The sequence below is a fragment of the Phyllostomus discolor genome, chromosome 2, assembly GCF_004126475.2.
Source record: "Phyllostomus discolor isolate MPI-MPIP mPhyDis1 chromosome 2, mPhyDis1.pri.v3, whole genome shotgun sequence".
Taxonomy (NCBI): Eukaryota; Metazoa; Chordata; class Mammalia; order Chiroptera; family Phyllostomidae; genus Phyllostomus; species Phyllostomus discolor.
In genome coordinates this window covers 148,341,875-148,367,236 of record NC_040904.2, presented here as the reverse complement: position 1 = coordinate 148,367,236, position 25,362 = coordinate 148,341,875, and the positions used below count along the sequence as shown (strand labels likewise).

Below are 25,362 nucleotides of genomic sequence, written 5' to 3'. Positions count from 1 at the left end.
AAGATTATGAACAAACCAAAAAAGATATTTATTTATTTATTTGCTATAATTCATCTGGAATTTCCCTTTGAAATAATCAAAATGCTACTTCAGATAAAAACAAACAAAATATGCAAGTGGACACAAAAAAGCACCTATTGTAAGATTCTATTGATAGGAAACTTCCAGAATGGGTAAAGGAGCAGAGACAGAAAGTAGATGAGGTGTTGCCAGTGTCAGGAGGGGTGGAGGATGAGCACTTCCGGTTCAGGGTTTCCCTTTGGGGTGATGGAGTGTCCTGCAACTAGTTATTGGTGGTGATGCTTGCACAGCATCGTGAATGTATGTCATGCTCAGGAATGGCACAAATTTAAAATATAAACAATAACTTTTATTTATTACTTAAAATGAATTGTAACATGGAAAAATGAAGGTTAAAAAAGAAAAAAGAAAAGGATGCAAGAAAAAACACCCAAAGAGTCCCAAATAATAGAATTTAAAAAAACAATACACTGAATCATGCCATAGAATAAAAAAAACAACAACATAGCAATAAAAGCAAATAAAAGAAAAAGGTCAAAGAATGAAGGTAAAACAAAAAAGGTAAAACAAATTCAACAGGTTCAACTTTCCCAACACCATTTATTGAGTAGACTATCTTTAGCCCATTGTCTGTGCTTGCTTCTTCTGTCAATTATTAATTGACTATAAAGGTATCAGTTTATTTCTGTGCTCTAAATTCTGTTCCATTGATCTATGCGTCTGTTTTTATGCCAGTACCATGCTGTGTTGATTACTATGATCTTACAGTATAGTTTGATATTAGGTAGCATGATTCCTCCAACTTTGTTCTTCTTTCTCAGGATTACTGTTGCTATGTGTGGCCTTTTCTGTTCCATATAAATTTTTAAAATATTTGTTCTCATTCTGCGAATTATGTCATTAGAGTCTTGACAGGAATTGTGTTGAGTCTATAGATTGCTTTGGATAGGATGGAAATTTTAATTATGTTAATTCTTCCTATCCATGAACATGGTATGTACTTCTACTTATTTGTATTTTCTTCAGTGTCTTACAATTTTCTGAGTATAGGTGTTTTACATCCTTGGTTAGGCTTACTATAGATATTTTATTCTTTTTGTAGCAATTGTGAATGGTATTGTTTTTATAATTTCCCTTTCTGTTAGTTTGTTACTGGCATATAAAAATGCAACTGATTTTTCAATATTAATTTTATATCCTGCTGCTTTGCTGAATTCATTTATCAGTTCTAGTAGTTTTTTGGTTGAATCTTTGGGGTTCTCTATGTACAGTATCATGTCCTCTGCAAATAAAGACAGTTGTACATGTTTCTCTTTGCTGCCGCCTAATACTGTAGTTCAAATGTTCCTGGACATAATGCTTGGAATAAAACTCCTTCAGTTTCCCACTTAAAGACTGTTGTATGTATTGATGCTTTTTGTCTGAAGAACATCCTTCTCTCTAGAGAGTTTTTTAAAAATATATTTTATTGATAATACAGTTTTCCCATTCCCCCCCACTCCTTATCCTCCTCCATCCTGTACCCCCCCCCCCCATTCCTAGTTCATGTCCATGGGTCACACATATATGTTCCTTGGCTTCTCCATTTCCTTTACTATTCTTAACCTCTCTTAGTCTATTTTATACTTACCAATTATGCTTCTTATCCCCTGTACCTATTTCCCCCATTATCTTTCCTCCCCCTTCCCACTGAAAACCCTCCATGTGATCTCTATTTCTGTGATTCTGTTCCTGTTATAGTTGTTTGCTTAGTTTGCTTTTGTTTTTCTTTTTGTATTTTAGGTTCAGTTGTTGATAGTTGTAAGTTAGTGGTCATTTTACTGTTCATAGTTTTGATCATCTTCTTTTTCTCAGATAAGTTCCCTAACATTTCATATAATAAGGGCTCAGTGACAATGAACTCCTTTAGTTTACCTTATCTGGGAAGCACTTTATCTGCCCTTCCATTCTAAATGATAGCTTTGCTGGAGAGAGCAATCTTGGATGTAGGTCCTTGCCTTTTATGACTTGGAATACTTCTTTTCAGCCCCTTCCTGGCTGAAAGCTTTCTTTTGAGAAATCAGCTGACAGTCTTATGGGAAGTCCTTTGTAGATAACTTCTTTCCTCTTGCTGTAGAGTTCTGGCCAAGATAGAGACATAGGTAGAAACACTTGGCTTCTTCACACAATCAAAAGAAGGATAACAACCAATATAAAAACAAAAAAAATAACCAGAACTGCAAAAAAATAAAAGTTCATGGAAGTCTGACAACCAAGGAATTAAAGAACAAACATTCATCCAGACTGGTAGGAGGGGTAGAGATGGAAAGCTGGGGTGGAGAGGATGTACAGCAAGGCAATGAACCGAACAGATGAAGTGGTGGCTGGTGAATGGGATTTCCCACATTCGTGAGTGGATAAGCTGGGAGGGACAACTGGGGAGTGAGAAAGACCACAGAAACCAGAGTTACAGTATGGGGAAATAAAGCCTCAAAACCTCTGGCTGTAAAAATCTGTGGGGGCTGCAGCAGTGGGAGAAACTCCCAGTCTCAGAGGAGAGTCCATTGGAGAGGTATATGGGACCCTAGAACATACACAAGCCCACCCACCTGGGAATCAACACCTGAAAGGGCATAATCCACTTGTGGGAAGCAAGGAAAGTGAGGGAAAGTGGGGCAAGAGTCGAGCAAGTGGTATTGTGCCCTTTTTGACTCCTCCCCCATATACAGCATTTTATCTCCCCATGCTGGAACACTGGGTTGCCTGGTTTGTCTCACTCCCTAGTTGTTTCTCCCAGCTTATCTGCATGCAAATGTGGGGACTGTCTGGTCCGCCAGCCGCACCTTGTTGCATGTCCTTGCCACCCTAGCTTCTTCACCATTCTGGCTTCCTGTCTCCACCCCTCCTACCAGTCTGGGTGAGTATGTCTCCTTTGATTCTTTGGTTGTTGGACTTCCATACAGTTCAATTTTCTGGCAGTGTTTCTGGTTGTGTTTTGTTTTTAAGTTGGTTGTTATCCTTCTGTTAGTTGTGCGAGGAAGCAAAACGTATCTACCTATCTCTCCATCTTGGATGGAAGCTCCTAAAATACATCTCTTTGTGGAGAAATTTCAAAGAAAGTAATCATATTCCCATTTGTGTGTGGGGAGGCAGCTGCTAAAATACTGGTGGTAACAGGTTGACAGTTGCCTCGGGTACTTCTTGTCAGTGGACAGAGTTAGGAAGGTGCCTACTAGGAGTGCTTAAATCTGGAAAACACGAAGGCAAGACTTGTAGAACATGAGAGAAAAAGGTCATTTCATAATGTCTTTCATGCCATACTCTATGGCTTCTATAGGTATGAGTTTGAGGATGGATAAGGGATAGCCATTTGTGTGTGTGTAAATACATGTGTGTTTGCAAGCTAAGGGGGGTGGCCTGTTGCTGGGGTGGGGGGGTCACAGGTCCTAACAAGTCCCCAGAGGGCCTGGGTCATCCTCTCCAGTTTGTCATGTAGTAAGTAAGGTTTGCTTTTATTTTACAAAAAATAAAGCTACAGGTTCTAGTTGAAAAAGCTTTTTCTAGTGCCAATGACTTTCTGAGTGAGCAAAGGAAAATGATGTCAATACAATAATTACTTAAAATAAGCCCATTTGAGTCGTTTCTGGCAGTGTGCTAGGATCTGATTTCCAAACCACAGCTTGAACCACTGGTGTAAGAGCAGATTTGTTGAAATTAGGGTGGTCCTGAAAAATCCAGCATGTGAGGTTCCTGCAAACATCATTTGGTAGTAAAGTTAGAGACCATTCTGACATGAGGAGATCAATTTAATTCCTGTTAATAATTCATTAAGGTTTTCAGGACACTGAAAAGAAGTCAAATATATGGTTAGAAATACAGACAAACATGGAGTGGAGATGTTTTGGGGTTGCTGTTGGTATTGGCAGGATGTAATCTGAGTTGTCTAAAGGGAAAGGGAAGGGAAAGATATGAAATACAGAATAATATCTATTGAAACCATGTCCAGGAGGCCCTCTGGGGAGTTGGTAACGAATACTGTGATAGTCTTAAGGGATAAAGCAGGGGAAGAATCAACACACGCAGAGAAAATGAAATGATTCCACTCTATGATGAGAAAACAGCAGGCTCAAAGTCTGTCTAACCATGAACCTGAAAGAGGAGAGGCAACGAGGACTGTGTCAGCACACTGAGAATGGTCGATAGGTGCCGCTCAGGTGAGTTCCTGATTGACAGTGCTGCTGAGAAACATGATTGATTACCCTGAGCCTACCACCGCCTGCAGATATGCCTGAGCTCTGTAGCCATGAGTGTCAGGAAGACCTAATGGCCTCACCAATGACAGCAGAGGAAACATTCATTAGTGAGATATCACTCTCCATAGCAGGCCTGAGAAGAAGGGCCCTGGAAGGCCTGGGCCCCGTTTTAACGTCCTAGGTGAGGGATGCGGATCACAGCCTGTCCTTCCCGACCCGCATAAAAGAAATTCGAGTATAAACAAACAAAGAAGTGTCCCATGATTGGAAGATGTGAAGTGCATATAGACTTGCAGTTTATTATTAGTGGAAGTGTGATGTTGTAGCTCTAAGGCTTGTGTGATATTCTCCAGTTTTTTGTCATCAGCACCTTTGTATTTCAACCTCAGCATTAGCTTTCCTGTGCTTCTGTGGGTTTCACAGTTGCTATATTTTGGGGGGAAATTAGTAATATATGTTTTTAATTGACTAGAAGTAAACAGATTTTTCTTTGGGGGCCATTATAATGATCACTCCTCAACAATATGCATGCATATTTAATTCAATTATATTTGTGTGGGCGTAGTGGTAGTTATTTCAATCCATCTTACTCTCTTAGAAAGAGGCCCTAAGCTCTGACTTGCATATGCCACTCTTGTTTGCTTAAATTGATTTTGAATATTTCTGTGATTTGCTATGAATGGACTTTCTCCTGGTTGAAATTAAGGCGGTACATGCACCCCCTATTCTTCTCATGGGGCTACTTCCTTTTCGCTCTGCTTATTTGTATTTTTTAGTCCATGGAATCTGAAATGCAAATAAGTAAAAGCAAATGTCAGTGGATAAGGTAAACAAGGGAGTTTCAACATGTCATAATTTTCTCCAATTAAAGTGGGAAAATTCCTAAGTGGCCAAGGAAACTCACTTGATTTCAAATTGAGGGATTCAAGTGGTTCCTTGACATCTCTCAGCCCCAGTTTTCTCCTCAGTAAAATAAAAGATAATAGCATCACACTGTCTCTCCCCGGGAGTATTTTAAAGGATTAAATGAAGTCAAAGGAGCACTGCTATACAAAGTACTTGACTATTATCTTTATCAAAACAGTAATCAATGACTCTAGACCAAAAGCCTGGGGTTTACACAGACCCCACCCTGCTTGTAGGGCCTCCGTTACTTTCTCCGGTTTCTCTTTTGGTCTGAGAGGCCGTGTGTGGAATGCTGCAGAGATCAGGAAGTTAGAGCTGGACCTCCTGGGGTGAATTCCAGCTTAGCCACTCAGCAGCTGAGGGACACCTGCCAGTTATTTGTCTTCCACGCTTCAGTTTCCTTACCTGTAAAATAGGGGTAACTCTACTTTGGCTTTACAGGATTATTGTAAGAATTAAATGAGCTAATATGCTAACAACACTTAGAACAATTATTTGGAGGTGCTATTTAAGAATTTGCTAATCTTTTTATAACATTAGTTTTCTCACTTCAGCTGATCTCTCCTTTTTCTCTGCCACGATGCTCTGCCAGGGGTGTCCAACCTGTGGCCTGCGGGCCGCATGCAGCCCAGGACGGCTGGGAATGGGGCTCAACACAAAATCATAAATTTACTTAAAACATTGTGAGACTTTTTTTGTGATTACGTATTGCAATGTATTTAATGTGTGGCCCAAGACAACTCTTCTTCTTCCAATGTGGCCCAGAGACACCAAAAGGTTGGTCACCCCTGAATCTTAATACCTTTTGCTTAACACCCTTCTCTGCCCGCCTTGACCAAGACTTTCTTTGAGCCCTGAATTCCATTTGATTTTTACACAGTATTAGTTAGTTATTGCTGTGTAACAAATTACTCCCAGATTGAGTAGCTTAAAACAGCAAACATTTATTACCTTACAAAGTTTCTCAGAGTCAGGAATTAGGGAGCAGTTTAGCTTAGTTCTGGGTCAGGGTTTCTCATGAGGCCAGAGTCAAAGCATTGACCAGGGAAGCAGTCATGTGAGGGCTTGAGTGGGGCTAGAAGACAGCTGGAGGCCACAGTTTCTTCCAACAAGGGCCTCTCCACTGGGCTGCCTGGGTGCCCTCAAGAGATGACCTGGCTTCCCCCAAATCAAGTGATCCAAACAGAACAAGGCAGAATCCACCTAACCGAGGATGGGACATACCACCAGTCCTGATGAATTCGATTGGTTTCATAGCCCAACCCTAACATGCTGTGTGAGGGGGCTATACCTGGGCATAGATACCAGAAGGCGAGGTTCACTGGGGGCTGTCTTAGAAGCTGGCTAACACATACATTTCACTTATTTTTTCTTTAAGACCCACCGTGACTGCTCTACCACAGTGGGTGTTCATGCACCATCTACAGAAAGCAGAGGTGGCGTGGTGCCGCAGAACGTGGGTGGTATGGATAGGTGTTGGAGCTAGACAGAATTGAGTTTGAATTCCTGCTCCATTTACAAGCTCTGTGGCCATGAGCATTGACATTATGTTTCTGAGTCTCAGTGCCCTCCTCTTAAAATAAGCGCAATATATACTTTTATTACTGAGAGGATTAATGTTTCCAGAGCCCAGATGCTGACCAGTATAAGCTGGTATTGGGTCCATGATAATGTGAACATTATTATCACATGTTACTAAGTTGCTAATGGTTCCTTGATTCCATATAATCACTTGTTAAGTTCATTTGAAATGAATAAAGGACTTTAAGGAGTGAATGAATTAAGGAGTTTTTGGCTTCATGGTTGGCTGGGTTAAAGGAGCTTTTCAAAAAATGTCTGTGTGTTTGTGTATGTACACCTTTTAGTTTCATGTAACTCACACACACATCTTTCTTCTTCAGTCTGAAGAAGTGACCCTCTGTACGGTCTTTCCAGGTCAGTGAGTCTCGGCTGTGGTCAGAGGGCACAGGCTGGGGCTGGGCTGTGTTAGAAGCATCCCTGAATGGCTGCTGGGGGTAGCACTATTCACCATAGGTGGACCTCTTAGCTGGCTTATTTGGGTAGTTTTATCTTCCTTTTGTTAAATTCTGGCCATGTGCTGGACACCATGTTAAACATGTTGCTTTTGTTCTCTCATTTAACCTCACAACAAGCCTGGGAGGCAGGTGGCATTATTGTGCTCATTTTGAAGATGAGGGCACTGAGGTTCAGAGACATTAAGAAACTTACTAAAGGTGCTATAGCTGATTGTCACCTACATAAACACCAGTTGTTAATGTTTTAATTTCTGTGAAATTGAGCAATAATTTGAATAGTAGAACAAAAGCAACTATTTGTAACCTGAGGTTTATTCCCCAGATTACCAGAAGAGTTTCTGAATAAGGCCACTTTTGGGGGTTTCCAGTGTGCCTCTCTGACAAAATCTAAGTGTCTCCTCAGCTCAAGAAGTCACATCTTTTTAGGGGGATGGGGTAGCTATAACACTTCCACTCACTGTAGGTGTTTTCATACACAAGTTGAAAATAACAATGACACAACCAAGTGACTTGGAATTTTTTAAAAAGCCATTGTCTTTACAAAATTCTCAGCATGTTTGAAATGCATTTAATACACTTAAGGTTTTATGGAGCCAGGACTCAGAGCAGCCCTGTGGACTCCAAGGCTGTGTGCCGTCTCTCGCAGAGTGCTTGGGACGTCTGCCTGGCCCTGGGCTGGCAGCCCCACGCCGTCGTCCTGTGCAGTCATTGCGCTCTGCTCTCTCAGGCCCTGGGCTCTTCTCCTGCTGGAAGCCTGACCCTCATGGGATATATTATGGATGCAAATAAACAGAGCTGGGCTTCGGCTTGAAAAACAATCACTCGAGATTTGTCTTTCTCTGGCTTTTTCTAGTTGCTAGCCTATTTATTTCTTGATTTTTTGATTTACGAAATTGCACCATTTGTGATTCATTTGCTCTGAGGGTAGGTACACAGCTAAACAGCGACTCTAAAACAAAACAGCCCCAAATGAAGACTAGTGTGTTTGAAAAGTGCAATCACCAGCCCAGCAGGCACATTCAATTGGGGTGAGCTTGTGAATATTCTACTCAGCTCCGTTACAGAGAGAATTCTATATTCAACATGGAATGGTGATGAGAGTCTAACCTCCTCTCTGCATCAAAGCAGAGAAGGGCATTTTTTTGCCACTTTCCTCTCCCCACCGCGTCCCCACAGCCCCAAGTACTACATATTGTCAAAACGAAGCCCTCTGGGACTGAGATTCAGTAATATGCCATGCATTTTAAGGCGTTGAATAGACACAGATTATGGAATGGATGTGCCTTGGAATAAACGTATTGGACTCCTAAGCCAGCATCTCTCTTCTCAGGAGGTCTCAGTTCCCTCTTCCTGGCTGGATGACTCAGCAGGAGTCAGCCATAGATTTACAAAGAATGGAAGGAGATGGATGGCCAGAGAAAAAGGCAGGCTCCTTGAGTAGAAGTGTTTGGCAGATACTGGACTGGATAGAGCTGTGTGCTGCCCTGCCTCTTACTCTCCACGCCCAGTGTTAGAAAACTTTCTAGTTGGAAGCTTTCCCCCAAAAAAGGGTTTACTGAGCCATTTGCTAGCCAGAAAAGGACCAGGTGCTGGGGTATAAAGTCTAAACCACCAGCAGCAGGGCACTGTGCGGAGCAGGTGACATGTCCCCTGACTTGGAGCGGATGGGAGCTTTCATACATTATGTGTTGAGGGAGAAAGATGGAAGTTGTTTTGAAAGAATTTACTTTGGCTACAGAGGAGAGGGTGGGAAAATGTGAAGCAGGGCAGTTCTAGGACAGGTGCATGGTCTATAAAAAAACATATACTACTTTTTTTCTAATTTTTTCTTTTTTTAATTGAATTTATTGGGGTAACAACACCTAACAAAATTATGCAGATTTCAGATGCACAATTCTACAACACATCGTCTGTACATTGCATTGCGTGTTCACCACCCCAAGTTAAGTCTCCTTCCATCACCATCTATCCCCCCTTTACCCTCCTTCACACCACCCCCTGCAATCACCAAACTTTTGGCCATGTCCATGAATTTTTTTCTCTTGTTTTCTCAATCCCTCTACCCCTGATCCAGTCCCACCTTCCCTGACAGCTGTCATCTGCTCTCTACCTGTGAGTCTGTGTCTATTTTGCTTGTTAGTTCATTTTGTTCATGAGATTCCACATATAAGTGAGATCATACAGTACACGTCTTTCTCTGACTGGCTTATTTCACTTAGCATAATGCTCTCCAGTCCATCCATTCTGTTGTAAAACATAAGATTCCTTTTTTGCAGCTGTGTAGTATCCCATTATGCAGAAACATTTACTATTTTGGATTGGTTACAGGGAACAGTCCTGAATGCTCATGCATAGGCAGGATGCATGCGTCTAGCGGTCAGCTAATACACACCTGAAAGCTGATGCAAAACATTCAGGAATATGCATGGCCATTTGTTAGCTGCCCCACAGCTATGGACTGTTTAATAATTCTTGTCTTTCTCTCTCACTCTCCAACCTGCTGTATTTTAACATAGGACATCTGAGAATTTTTCTCTGTGCATATTGGGATTTTCCTACTTCCAGGTAACTGTGATGACGTAGCTTTAGTTTGAGCTGGAGGACTACTTCCCATTGCTGAGTTTCTCCCAAGAGGCACTTGCAATTATTGCAACTTGCAGAAAAAGAACTGAGGTGGCTCCACCTTTCCACCTTTCCAGAAATTTCTGTTGACCTTAGCATTTCTCATTTCATGCAAGGAGACATATGATTTATGGGGCCTGCTCGGTTTCAGAATGTAGCTTAAAGAAAAACATTACTAACAGGAGTCGTGAATGCTATATTACTTATTTGAGATAGGCGAATTTTAATTAGAAACAAAACAAATAGAAGACAAAGAATGAAAGGGAAAAGTTATACTTCCTTAACAGGGAAAAAAACCCTTACCTGGGCGGTTGCGAATTTTTATTCTTAATGACATTTTCCTCATCAGTTTCACTGGCAGATGGTCACCTTGATGAATTGTAAGCTCTGTTGTGTTGTGGGACCAAACTTTAATTTTTTATCTTCTCTGTCTTTTTGAGAAGAGTCACTCTAGAAGGCAAATATGTCTTCTTCCCAACTGAGCTAATTTTGTCCCATTTCATTATCTTTCATTGATTTGCTTTCCCAGGTTTCGAATGAAGCTGAGATCTATGTGGCTGTCTGGGTACATGGTGACTCCTGAGTAAACACCAGTTGTTGATACTTTAATTTCTTTGAAGTGGAGCAGTAAATTGAAAAGTAGAACAAAGCCAAGTATTTGTGGTACTAGGGTCATTTCCCAAATGACTAGAATAGTTTCTGAGGAAGGTCACACTAGGGATTTTAAGAGTGCCTTTCTTGTAGAACCTAAATATCTTTCCCTGCCCAAGAGGCCACACCCTTTCATTCTTTTTCAAAAAAATCTGTGGAGCAATTGCCATTTGACGTAAGTGGAATCAATCAAGTTGCAAACAAGAGCAACAGAATTCAGTGACTTGGGTTTTTAAAAACTTATTCTGCTCTGTACAGAATTCTCAGTATATATGAAATACACAGTTCTTGTAAGTGTTTGAAAGCCATCAGGCTTTATGGGAGAATCATTTTCATGCCAAATGTTTCTCACTACTGGAGTTCAGCTCAATGGTGGAAAGGAAGGGAGCCTGAGAGTCAGCTGGAAAGAAAAACAAAAGGGAAAATTGATTTGGAAAAGGTTTTGCCCTTTCATTTGGGGGGCTTGGTGGGGTTTTTAGATGTACACGAATGCCTCAGTAGGGTGTTGTCTGATTATAGCGTGGCTTCCACAGCCATGAGAAATACTGACACAGTAAGTCCACGTATTACTGACAAGTCCGGGTAAAGTCGCACCAAATTCTAATGTGCTTCTCAGGGAATGAGGTATGAGCATTCTTCCTGTAAAATGATTTTCACTAACATGAAGGGTTAAAATAACTTCCACACATCCTGTCCAAGAGGTGAATGGATTTATACAAAAGTGCTTCTTTGTCATCTCCAGACCTACTCCCGCCCCTGCTGGGAAGTGATGAAACTTTACTCATTTCTACATACCCAGAGGAGGAGAAGCACTAGCACTAGGCACTGGCCCAGGTGTTTTACAGGTGACGTGTCTTGCGATCCTCTCAGTGTTGTGCGGTTGTCTTATTCCGCTCAGTTTCAAATGAGAGAAAAGAGACCAAACTCAACGCAGGATACATATTAGGTACTCAATACCTTGCAGTGAAATGTGTTGGTTAAAAGTGGGATCTCTGGAGGTAGCCTTCCTGAATCAGAGTCCCTGCTATGCCACGTACTAGCTGAATGACAATGGGAAGATTACTATGTCTATAAGCCTCAGTTTTCTCAACCGTAAAATAGGGATGACATAAATAGTCATTTAATCACCATAGACAGTGAGCAGCGTGTGATATAATCCATGTCATGTGCTGTTATATTCTTGTTGTAGTTAAATGGATGAATGGACAAGTGGATGCTATTACTAGGTCACGGACTGTGGGTAACTGCATTCCCTCCCCCACCCCTGAAAGAGGTGGGAGCGCAGTAGTTGCTAACACTCTACTCCTGTTGGTCAAGGTGCAAGATGTATGGGTTTGAAAGTGGGCTCTCGGAGACTCTAGAGCCTGGGTCTCTTCCTCCCAGCGGCCTGAGATTGTTGACTGCTTCGGAGTTTAAACTCTTTTCTGGATCGCCTTCTTTGAGTTCCACTTCTTTGTGCGTGTTGAGCACGCACATTTCAATGGATGTTAGACCCTCTGTTGTTGCTGTTGGTATTTAATTTCATGGTGGTTTTGGCAGAGGAAAATCACTCCTCTTGAATGTGAAGAGGGCTTGCTGCGAGGTGAGAGAATGGTGGGAAGCCCTCTCCTGAGGCACAGGATGAATAAAAACCAATAATTTCCAGGAGCTAAATCTTCTCTCTCCCTGAGGCTCCCTGGGTGCGGTAGTTTATTTTCATTATGCCTGTTATAAAGGCAGCACAGATATTAACAATGGGAACAAAACAAACTCACATTTTTGCTTTCTACGGTCTGAAAGTTCCTTAGGGCCCATAGACTCATTTAGGAAAATTCATGTGCGCAAAACGCATTTGCAAAAGCAAATAAAATATGTGATCACAAATGCTCTTTACCTGACTGGCCTAGGGGACCAGCTGAAAATGAGTATGCGTGTGCCTTGACCTCGACCACTAGCTCAGGGACGCGGGCTGCCCAGTCTCCTCACAAAATGAGCCCTTACTGAGCCACTTGATGTCAGACAACTTGAATGATTTGAAATCTTGGTACACTCCGTTGGTTGTTAAGTCGCTATAGTGATTTGTAAGTTTCCTTTTTGAAAAATAACACTCAATCATCATGCCCTACAGCTTTGAAAATATCTTTGAAAGTTCATTTATTAAGATGCCCAGCATAGGACACAGGTCTGTGTGTAGCAAAGTTTGGCTCTTATGACCCTTTGGATTATATATGCTGCTTTCTTTCCTGGTAGAAATTCTGGCTACGAGTGTGGTGGGTGACAATGCCTAGGAAACCTGAGTTGAGGTAATTGGAAAAAAGAACCCCTTATTTGTAAACTATGTAATACATAGTGGATAAATGCAGCTACCAGAAAACTTATTAAAATCTCAAAATCTTTGACCTGCTTTTTTCCATAGCAATCAAAATATATGAAGCAGAGATGAGGCAAGATGAATACGTATCAGACTGTCTGATGCACAAATATGATTTTTTTCAACCTTCCAATTGTGGCTTGTTTTGGCCTGATTGGTTGATTTACTTATCCAGCAAATAGTATTTACTGAGCAGCTATGTATTCCAGGCTCTGCTCTGGGTGGCAGAGATGTGAAAATGAACAAGGCAAACAAAATCCCTGCCTTCAAGGAGCATGTATTGTAATGGGGGAATAGATTTAGCAGAATAATAATTTTAGAAATTTTACTTTTTTCCCCTCTAGGTATTACATATCTATATTTTATTATAAACTTATTGAGTGTCCTTTATGGTCTGAATTATGAAATATAATTTCATCAGATGTGGGAGCCTTAGAGTTTTCTCCTGAACTCTTAGAAATCAGTAGAAAAAAAATGACATTTGCTTTCTGGTATAACTATAAGGAATCCATCCACTCCATTTAGGGGAGGGACACACACACACACACACACACACACACACACTTCTTCTGGCTTGTGGCCACATTTTTCCAGTCTCAGGGACATAAGCCATCTTCCTGTTGAATACTCACTGACCACATGGCTCTACTCTGGAGACACCTGACTGCAGGTGCAACTATTTCATGACAGTGGTACCAACCAGCACAGTACTAGGTGACATTATGGTAACTGGCATAGTAAGAGTCATAAGGACTGACTGACATTTCTGCACACTGTCATGTCACCTCAGTTGTGAGAAGTGTAACAAATGCTTGGTAACAATAGTAAATTTTGTGAATGATAAATATTTTTTAAAAAAATTAAAGTAGGTCAAAATCAGGATTATTCTCTAAAAATGTGAGAATAATGTCAGTCTCACTGTTGTGTACTCTTAACGTGCTTTCTTGGATGGGAAGGAAAGAGGATGAATTACAGACAGTTCCTTGGGAACAGTGCAGAATTAGGGAATGTATACTGAGGACTGCAGCTGCAGCACATGGGCCTCATAATTCAAGAAGGAACAAAGACAGAGACCTCCTGCCTTCTTTCCCAGTAATCTTTCTACACAAAGGCCCCAGCCAGACCCTTAGAGGAGTTGCTAATTGCTAATGAGTTGCAGAGTTGATGGCTTTTACATTCACCTCTTCTTATTTCCCTGCTGCCACCCCCAGGTGGAAATGTCAATCAAGAGAGAAATGTCTAACATGGGGAAGGAGAGAAAAGATGAAGCAGAGATGAGAGGGGCAAGTCTACTCCAGGCAGATGAACAGCTCTTGAATAAGTAACGTGTCTCCTGCCCCTAGGAACATGAAATAAAATAAAATAGAAAATGAGTTCATTCCTAACCATTTCTATCAGATTCACACATCCCGTAAACCAATTCTGTTTACCTTCTGTTCTGTTTAGTCCTTGCCACCGAGGAAATCCAGATGTTTTCAAAGAACACAATCTATGTTGTGTTTCAGCCAGTCTTATTATCTTGATGTAAATACTATCAGTTGCAGCCTGTCACATCTTCCCCCACTGAATAGGGGAATTGCTTCCTGACACTAGAGTTTCTCTAAAGGTAACACAAGCAGCAAAACTGCATCTCCTGGTAAGAATTCTAGCAGCAAAGACTCCAGGCGGCAGCCAGGGCATACCACCATAATAAAATATTTTCCAGTCCTTCCCAATTTAAAATTTAAAAAAGTATGTATAAGAAAAGTGGCTTGCTGTTGGACCTGCTGGAGGAGAAGATCAAACGAGTAGCTAAACAAAAGGAAAGCGCTGTTGCTTATTCATCTGGCTATACAAAGACCCCAGCATTTCAACCTCAGTGGGGTACATGCCCCTGGATTTCAGTGTCGAAATGTACTTGTTGAACAACTTTCTTTTAACGAGCTCAGGACTTACAAAGAGCTCTGTGTACCTGCCCCCAATTAGGTTTGTCTATGTACTTCCTACTCTTTCCTCTCTGCAGGGACAAGACAGATTTTTCAGAATCATCCCCCTGCCTCTAGGAAGAGTGGGATTTAACCTTACAGCCAGAAAGATGCCTCCCACAGTCTTCAGGATTTTCAAAGAATGTTTTTAGTTATCTCTGAGTAACACAGCACACCAAAGAGTTTTCCCCATTATCAAGGCCAAATACCCATCATGACCATTTTAGTCCTTTTCCTAGTGTGACTTCATTGAGCCCTGGGTCCCTGTCGTGTTTATAATGCCTTAGCATTTACTGACATCTGTTTTTCTCCAGTGAATTAAAAATCTGTGAATAATAATTTTGGTAGTTGTTGAGAATTCTGGCCCCCAACTAATTCCATTTAAATGGAGGAGCTCCCTAGAGATCTAATGGTAATGTTTACATATAATTAGTTTGTTGAGGAGTCTCATCTTGTTGGGGTTTATGCCTACATAAAACGGTTTTATTTTCCCTACTCACTGCGTTCAACTGTATTGTGTTGAATCCTACTTTCCTGCTGGGAAGCTAGTTTCTTAGCAACGTCTAATTTCCTGTCATTTTCAATTATTAGTATGGTCTCATTTGGGTATTTAAGACCTAGTCCTGTTCATTTAAAAAAAGATTAATATCAAACTTGATTTAACATGTATCCTCTCTCCACTTCAGTTATTGGTAGTTGTGTGTGTGTGTACTCTGGTTCTCAGTAACATTTTTTTTCCTTCTAGGACCTAGTTCCTCTGGAGTTGGGACTAAAAGGAGGAAAGGGGGAAATTGAGGAGTTTTTACAGCATTGTTAAAATGCCATAGGTGGGCAGGCCTTGGGCCACCCTCACCCTGGTTCAGACAGATTTTTCTGATGGGGTGGACTCTGTTGAAATGGTCTCTGCATAGTGTTATGTATAGTTCTTTTGGGGCAAGACCATTCTCTCCACCTTTGCACCTGCAGATATGAGCCCTGCCTCCTCTCGGCCTTGTCAGTGGTCACATCACCAACCTCTTCTTCAGGGTGGGCACGCCGTAGCTTGGGCACTCCTCACACACCTGCCCTTCAGTGCTTCTTCCCCAAAGGTGATGGGAAGCCCAGAACATTCTTCTGCCTTCTGAGAACGGAGCACACTGGAGGGGTGGGGCTTCCCCATCTTCCTCCCAGGCATGTCACATTGGATCCCATGGAAATCTCTAGATTTCCCTGAGCACCTGACTCCACATGCACATGAACCTCAGAGTTCAAGTGACACGTGGCAAGGATCCCTTCTCCTCCCCACAGTGTGTCATACTCCTAGGCTTCCAGACATCCTCCCAGAACTGTGTCTCTACAGCCTCCCCTCTGCTGACAGCATGAGGAACCCCCCTGCTCCTGTCGCTCAGCAGGGGTCTAGACCCCATTTCTCTCAGGCATCCATAGTCCCTCTAAATGATTCTCATGGGTCAGCCTCCATCCTCACTCAGGGAAGGGAAAAGAACCTGCCCTTTTTCTCAACCCCCGGCCTCCTCATCATCCTACGCATCTCTTGTTCCCTGTTAGACTGGTGGGTGGGGTCTGGGGTGGGCTGGTTGGTTCAAGAGGACTTGGTTGGTGGTAGGGCCATTTCTGCTGCCTCTTACCAAGCCCTGCAGGGAGGTGGTTGGCTCCAATTGCTGGCGGCTATCTCTAGAACCTGGAATAATGGAGTGATTAGTTTGGGGCCAGAAGAGTGTTTTAGGATGCTGAAATACATGTATTATAACATTTATCCACAGACTGACGCATAATGATACATGGGTGTATATCCTAGGTCCTAAAAAGGCCAGGATGCTGCTCTGTCATCCTTTTCACGTACAATTCACAAAACCCCATGGACCTAAAGTACACAGAAGTGCAATAGATTCTGATTTTCCCCATGAGTACAGTTTTTGTTTTTCTAAATGTCAAATTTCAAAGTTTAGAAAAAACACACTGGAGCCCTGCGTTCCTCGCTCCCTGAGCACAGGTGTCCTGTTGGGGACCCCAGAACCGCACCCCAGTCTTATTGAGAAAGTTAGATGAGTAAATAAATGTGAGAGTATCGACAAAAATCCTGTCACCCACAAATACATGCTAGTGTCATGCTTACGTATAATTGTATGTGAGATTGTTACGTATGAGCATACTTACCTGTAAGCCATATTTTAGGTGGGTATGTGAAAATAAGTTGGTGTCTGGAATACATTTTTTATTTCATTGGTATATATTGTACCAATCAATTAAGACTATAGCCAGTCTTGAGCCAGGCTGAGTGGGTGTTAAAACTGATACTATGATTTTAGGCAAATAGCTTAATCTCTCTGAGCCTCAACTTCCTCATCTGTGAATGGAGATAATAACAGTGTCTACCTCATGGAGCTGTTGTGAGAATCAAATGGGCTAGTTCATATAAAGACACTTAACCTTAAAAAGTGTCTGGCACTAGGGTCAGCTCTCAGAGATGAGCTATTATTATATACTTGTATTAACTACATAAAAAATGGGAAATTTCTTATTTTCTCCTGTATTTCAGATTTTTTAAAAAAAATTTATTTTAATCATTGTCAGATGTTTTAAATAGAAATTAAATGGATAAAACTAGCCTTTACTTTGTGGTGAAGCTGATTTTTAAACACCTCAAAAATTGCCTGGAGGTAAGGGCTAGAGTAGTGTGAGAAATCTCTTGATATGGCTGGAGTCAGATTTACCTGCGACTGATCAGGGTAGCGATCGATCAGGATTCATACCATTCTGTACCAGCCATTCATTCTAAAGAGCAGGCTAGCACCGCTGAGAATGTACACGAGCATCTGTATTACCCAGACTGTGGCCTGGACACTCATTACTAAGTAACAGACTTGCATACCTCTTTCTTTCCACCCTGACTCACACTTGTTTCCCTTCTGCCGCTTCCTGTTGGGGGCAGGCAGCTCCCTTTGAAAGGCTGCGTGTAAAACTAAAAGGGAGAAAACTGTACTTGAACAATGATTAAAATAAAATAAAAAAAAAAAAGGCTGTGTGTTTGCAGCCTGGCATCAAAGGAAAAAGTTTGACTCAACAATTCTTTCCAAATGGCTTCTCAATATTTCATTTATGGTTTCAGCTTCAGTGCTTTCCTAACCTTCCGACTGTGCAAACCCTTATTAGCTTTATTGACTTACCCAACTCAAATTGATTTCGTTGAATTTTCTGGATCGTTTATATATTTATTTCCTTACACCCTTTCTATTTTTATCTGCCCATTTCAAGCTTTCATTCTAAATTTATTGCAGATGCTAAGTCTTAGCAATCTTGATCTTCTTGGCAAATATTTGTCAGGTTGTAATTTTTTTTATTTGTTATCAACAGCCAAATTTAAACAATGCTAATCTTGTCCTAATTTAGTTTGTATAAGCCCTACTCTTGTTACTGAGAAAAAACAAATGTTAATTTCTGGTTCTCCCCTCCTTGTGTGTTACTCCCTCATCTTTCATGTACTGCAGTTAATTAAAAAAAAAACGGGGGGTGGGGTGCAGTGGGAACTGTATTTAGACCTGAACTTTAAACAAAAAGCATTTTGGCAAGAACAGTGAAGTAGAGGTTTGGGGGTAGGAGGCAGTCTGCTGGCCCACTCTCCCTGTTGTTCTCCTTCCCGGTTTTACCTGGGGGCGTGGTGGGGCTGGTCCCAGCTTGTGGCAGGTGCCCCATGGCATCCCTGAGTGGCAGTGGCTGCCTGTGTACAGGTTTTTGTGGTGGCTGCCACTACAGGTTGGATTGTGTAGGCTGCTGGAGCAGAATTCCCAGTTTTATGTGTCTATATTAGGACTTCCATATCTTGTGTGTATATATTTGCTGGCTGCAGAGGCAGAATTGCGGGTGTGTGGCAAGGGTAGGCAGACGGGAATGTTGCAGGGGGCTGCTGAGCATGTCGTGAGAGGGTTTCTCAAACCCTAATTTCACTTTCCAAACAGGTATTTTAACCAGAGGCTAAATTGAGACTCTGGTCCCTCAAGCAAAAGTTCGCCGAAGCTCATGTGTGTGCTCCCTTCCAGGTTGGCTGGTCCCAGGCAGCTCAGGAGCTGGGCTCCCTGCTCATGGCTGCTGGCTGCTGTTAGAACAGCATTTTGTTCTCTCTTTTCTTTCTGTCTGGGAACTTGCAGCTCATACCTGGCCCACAGGGCTCAGCTGAAGTTGTGCTTCCTCCAGGAAGCTCTCCCTGACCAGTCCAGTCCAGGGCCACCTCTCAATGGTCTAAACCAGGCATCAGCGTGCTACTGCTTATGGGCCAGATCTAGTGCACTGCCTGTTTTTGTAAAACTTTTGTTAGATCGTATAGCTATGTACCTGAAACTACTATGAAATGATATTGAATATAAATTGTAATTGAAAAATGAAATCCAAAACCACATGGATAATATTTAAAGAAAACATATAGCTACATTTATTCATTTACATACTGTCTGTGGCTGCCCTCCAGATCCAGTGGGAGAATTGAATGGATGTGAGTGAGACTACAGAAAAAGTTTGGGACCCTCTCCTTCACTGAGAGGGTGTCATGCCTGCCTCTCGCAGCATGGTGTGTGATAAATGTTCCTATTTTGCAGCTTGCAAAACTCTCAGTTTTAAATTTAACATAGTCTTTTAGTATTTTCCAGATATTTTGCTCGCTGAACAAATAATCTTAAAATTACACTTGGAGATTGGGGTGAGCTCCCTGCAAGGGACAAAGAGAACCCACAGGCAATTTTATTTTCAAAAGACAACATTCATTCGTCACTGCTGTCAGGTGACGACAGATAAGGCCTTCAGAGCACAGCTCTGTGCCTAAACTTCCTTCCAACCCAGAGCTCACACTCGTTACTGATCTCGGTGTTGAAGCGTAAATCCGATCAAATTTCCATATGGATGTGTGAGGATGTAACTTAATCGAATCATTTCTATGGGAGTCTGAACACACACACGATTTTAGAAGGTGAGAACTTACTTTAAACAATAATACTGATGGGGTCTTCCTGGACACTCAGGTGTCCTGCTTTGCAAGAATCCTGCTTGCATGGGAATGAAGGTGAGAATATGCTTAACTCAGTGACCCGGAGCTAGCTTTATTCACTCGTCTTCTCTCCTGCCCAGCGGCCAGCCCATCCCCAGGGTGGAGTACACAGAGGAAGAAACGAAAACATGGGGCGTTGTATTCCGGGAGCTCTCCAAGCTCTATCCCACACATGCTTGCCGGGAGTATTTGAAAAACTTCCCTCTGCTGACTAAATACTGTGGCTACAGGGAAGACAACGTGCCTCAACTTGAAGATGTCTCCATGTTTCTGAAAGGTAAGGCTTCGCACAGGCTGACATCCTGGCCAGCATCCTCATTTGCTTCTGAGGACACGCATCTTCTCCTCTCTGACTCTGACCCTCCTGCCTCCTTCCTGTAAGGACCCTAGTACTTATACAGGCCTGACCTGAATAATCCAGGATCATCTCTCCATCTTTAGATCCTTAACCTAATCATACCTGCAAAGTCCATTTTGCCACATAAGGAAACATAGTCACAGGTTCAGGGGACTTAGACATGGAAGTCCTTTGAGGGCCATTATTCAGCTTACCATGGTCTCCAAGTATTGCCACATCTAGCTTTGTGACCTATTATGAATCTGTCCTTTTCTTTCATTTCCAATGCTATCACCCAAACAGAGGTCCCCATCATTTTGTAACCTGGTTGCCTGTACTCTCCCCTCCACTGTGTCTAAATAAAGCTCCCAAAGCACTACTTTCTTCCTGACATCTCTGTTCAGAAGGTATCAGGGCCTCTCGTTAGTTTTTATTGGGGCTGGCAAACATTTTTTTTTCTCTGTAAGGCCAGATAGTAAATATTTTAGGCTTTGTGGGCTAAGATGCAAAATTGAGACCATTATGTAGATACTTATATACCATTGAAATGTGACTATTAAAGAATATAAAAACTATTCCTAGCTCATGAGGTATACAAAATCAGGCAGCTAGCTGGATTTGGATGACAGGTTATAGTTTGCTGATCCCTGGTCCATACTGTCAAATTCTGAACTGCTCAGCCTCAATTCATGACCCAGACCCAGCTTTCCAAGTTTGTCTCTTGCCCTGACTGCTGCACAGTTCTAGCCTCCTGTTGTGGCTGCTCTCCACCCCTTTGCTTAGGCTCTGACCTTTGCTAAAAAAGTCAACCTACTTTCACCCTGAGAACCACACCAAGCACAGTGGGAGGGTGGACATCATCCGAGACATCTGTTACTGAGGGAACGAGGTCGAGAGTCAACACCTATTTACATAATGACTTATGTTATGTTTTATTATTATGCTTTTTAAATTGAATTTATTGGAGTGACACGGGTCCACCAAATCATACAGGTTTCAAGTGTGCAACTCAACAAAATGTCATCTACACACTGCATCACACGTCTGCCGCCCCAAGCAAAGTCTCTTTCCATCCCCCTTGTAGTCCCCTTTGTCCAGCTCTACCTGCCCCCACTCACCTTGTGTTATTATTTAACTAGATTACATTTCCCCTCACAGACCTGTCTCTGACGTGTCCCTGTTTGTCTGCCACAGTGTCATGTGCATGTTATGTATTTGCCTTGGACTTGAATGCTCATATAGGGGATGCTTTTTACTGCATTGTTTCTCAACCCCCAGTACTTAGAAAACCATCTCGTGATTTTTGCCATGTCTGTCTCCCAACTGAACATTTTTATTATGAGAGGTGGTGTTATGCAGCACGGATTCTGGATGCCTCTGCCTTCTGCCAGTGCCTAGCTATGTGACTTAGATGAATTACCTTCACCTTTTTGTGTCTCTGTGTTTCTTCTCTGCAAATGAAGATAACACTTTCATCTACTTCATGAGAGGGTAGGAGGGAAACTAATTAATATGACTTGAAGCCCTAACATTGTTGTCTGACGCAGACGAGGCACAGCGGAATCTTAGTCACTGTTACCATGGTCATTGTTGCTGCCGTCAGTGCGGTTTTCCCGCCCTCGGCGAGGCAGGAGTGCAGCCGGCACCGCTCACTGCCACACAGCAGGCACAGTGTCAGTGTGTGTGTGGTTATTGCTTTTAACTGACTGACTCTTAAAATACCCAATTTATTGGAAAAGGAAACTTTTTAGGCAATGGTGTCTGCAAAGTCAAAGTGATGTGATAGATACATATTTTTAAAAAATATTTTATATAAAAATAAATTGCATAACTATTAAAGAATATTCCTGTGTGTACCACCACTTGTGTCCCACATGTGGGGTACACTGGCTTAACTGACATAAGTCAAAGAAGAAAATACACTTATTTATCTTTTTGATATCCAATGGGGAACAATCTAAAATGAAAGCTTTGGAACAAGCATTAAAACTGTTAGAATTACAGGTCCAGGGAGGTCCGAGGACAGGGTTATTTCCTCGTAGATGCCAGAAACTCCAGGGGGACTTGTTTCATAAGCTTCATTGTCTTTTTGCCTTTATAAACCATTTATGACCATTCTAAGGTATGCCCCTAATGAGGGGAGGTTTTCGGAAGGGAAGCCTTTAGTGTGCAGGTATCTGAGGCAAGAGTAGCAGCCTGTTGGAAACGTTCCAGGCCTTCGTGAGAAGGAAGTGGTGTGTAGCCCTTAAACTGGGAACACTGATCGTCTATCCGCAGCCTGACTGAGTTAACAGTATAGAGTGGTTCATAGATTTTATTATATTCTACTTATTTTATTCTCTCTTACAAGCAACCAGTAAAGCACACAGAACTTTAGTGTATCTCTTCAGATTGTGGTCATTGATGTGACTATTTTCATAATGTCACAGAAAACAGCAATACAGAATGAAGGAATTAGGTGGTATTGACAAAAGAGGGCTGGGATGGGAACCGATCCCATGGTGCTTAGCTGTGTTAACTGGCCACACTTTAGAAAGATACCAGCTAATACATGGTAAGCATCACTGTAGATTGTCATCTTCTCCTGTGTGTTGAGCTTTCTTGTCTAATTTGGCTGCTGAATTTAAATCCTTTAAGTATCTTTTCACTTTTTCTTCCATTTTCACCAATGTCTAGTTCCTCTGGAAACCATCATTCGACAGTGTAGCTGAGTAATCAGACACCACAAATGTGATAGTTGTTAACAGTGGAGTTGATCCTTGAACAACAAAGGGGCCCCCAGCACAGCTCAAAATCCACGTATAACTGGGCTCCACAGTTGGCTCTTCCCACCCAGGATTCAACCATCTGCAGATCAAAAACAGTATTTTTGATCTGGGGTTTGGAAAACGTAGCTGGGAATGTGAAAATGGTTTTTCTGATCCGCAGTTAGTCGATCTGCAAGTGTGGAAACAGTAGAGAGGACGGGCCAACTGCATTTGTTGAAATAAATCCCTGTATAAGTGAATACGTATGCATTCATTCACACCCATGTGGCTCAGGGGTCAACTGTATAAGTCATTTAATTGTCAAGAGTTTTAGGACCTTCATTACTTTGTTTCTAGAACATTTCTTATAAATAATAGGAAGCCCTGCTTGGGCCCTCAAGTCCTGTTGGCTTATGCTTTAGTTGGCTCTTTCTGTTGTCTCTTTAGAAAGATCTGGCTTCACGGTGAGGCCAGTGGCTGGATACCTGAGTCCCCGAGACTTTCTGGCAGGACTGGCCTACAGGGTGTTCCACTGCACCCAGTACATCCGGCATGGCTCGGACCCCCTCTACACCCCAGAACCGTGAGTACCCACACTGGGGGCCTAGGCTGGATGGAGACCCCACACTGTGAAGTAGTTAATGTTCACTTTACCTGAAAGTGACTTAAGCCTCTTTTCCTCCTAAGTTCACTCATCTAGCCGGTGAGGGGCAAAGCCCTGACCTAGGGAAGGAAGAAATTACTGAAAGACCAGACTCCTCAGCTATGTCTATGAGCCTCTGATATTCTTTCTCCAGGTTCTCTCTCTAACTTTAGCCTAACACTGAGCCTTTTGCTTGGGCCCGGCTGTTGATGACATTGCTCCTTAAGCCACGTGTGGTGTTTATAAAGCCATGGTCCCTATAGACAGTTAGGACAGTGTTGCATTAAAAGAAGCAGGGCTCACACCAAAAGTCCAAGAAGAGGATAATTCCTACATTGCAGGCTCTAACCTCATTGACTCATTTAATCCACATAGCAATGCTGTGATGTAGGTACTGTTATTATCTCCATTTTACTGATGAGGAGATGCAGGCTCAGAGGGGCAAAGTAAATGTGGACACATGTGCCTTTCCCATGAGGAGGCTTTCCTCATGCTAAACAGGTTACATATGCATGGCAACTCTTATTACTAATTCCCTCTCCTTTCATCTTTACATCACCCCCAAACTCAGAACTCTGAGCTGTGATCTCCCTGTTGTCCTAGTTTCTTGGATACTTCCCCAGGCCTACCCCCTACCTCTAGATTCATATGGGGTTTGTGATTCTTCGTCTTCTTTTTTAATCCTCACCCAATGATAGGTTTATTGATTTTAAAGAGAGAGGAAGGAGAGAGAGAGAGAGGGAAAGAGAGAGAGAGAGAGAGAGAGAGAGAGAGAGAGAGAGAAACATTAATGTGAGAAAGAAATATCAATATGTTGCCTCCTGAACATGTACAACTGGGAATCAAACCCATGACCTAGGTTAAGTGCCTTGACCAGGGATCAAACCTACAACCTTTTGGTGTATGGGATGATGCTCCAACCAATAGAGCAACACAGTCAGGGCAGGGTTTGTGATTCTTCTTAGGCTCTGTCAGCTTTCTGCATGAGATTTGTCTTTAGGACTTTTAACCTTCCTCCCCTGCACAATGAATGGGCTAAAAGCACAGAGAGAAGCAAGTGATATTGCTGCACTGCTCTGTCATGGGTGGGGACAGAGGACAAGCTGTGAACCTCTTCTTGTTAATGATTGTCCTCATGACACATGGCATTGTACAGTCTCTCCGTGTGAAATACCCTGGGCTCTTTTTCTGAACCTACTGAATTTTCCACTGCCTTCTAGGTGTACATGAGTTTCATCTTCTTTGAAACACTCCCTCACCATCCTGTGCACAATCACTCCTTCCTCAGAAAACCTGCTATTTGTCTTCCTTATTTTCCATCTGTTACATGTATTTAACTGTGCTATCTTTTAACATGGTAAACTGTGTCTTACATCTTCCTTGAAATCATAAACTACTTGAGTGGTCCAAATTGTATGTTTTTTTGTGCTTTAAAAAAGTTGCACAAACATTTATTGGAAGGCTTGAGGCTTGGATGTGCTTGGATTGTCTAGGACAAGACACAGTCCCTGCTCTGCTGGAAGAATGGGGCAGAAAACGGTCAGCATATAAACAGATATATCAGCGATCGCCAACTTTCTTCATCTCATGGCACATATAAACTAATTACTAAATTCTTTGGCACACCAACAAAATATTTTTCTGCTAATTTGACAATAAAAAACAAAGGTGTGATTTTGATTTGTTCACACTGAATAGCTGTTGTTGTGTTGGCTGTTGTCATTTTTTTATTTAACAATCTGAGGGAAAAGAGGTCAGTGCCTTTGACTAAATAGTCAAATATTGCATGTTTTACAAATTCTTGTGGCACTCCAGTTGAAA

The 25,362-nt window shown here is 42.1% G+C and overlaps 1 protein-coding gene across 1 annotated transcript in view; it reads left to right on the top strand.

The window, feature by feature from the left end:
• Nucleotides 1-25,362, top strand: part of TPH2 (tryptophan hydroxylase 2) — a 95,433-nt gene that overhangs the window by 16,190 nt on the left and 53,881 nt on the right. The window contains exons 6-7 of the mRNA XM_028532422.2: nt 19,895-20,091; nt 23,346-23,481. Of these exons, the coding sequence (XP_028388223.1) occupies nt 19,895-20,091; nt 23,346-23,481 (333 nt within the window). The remainder of the gene's footprint in view (nt 1-19,894; nt 20,092-23,345; nt 23,482-25,362) is intronic.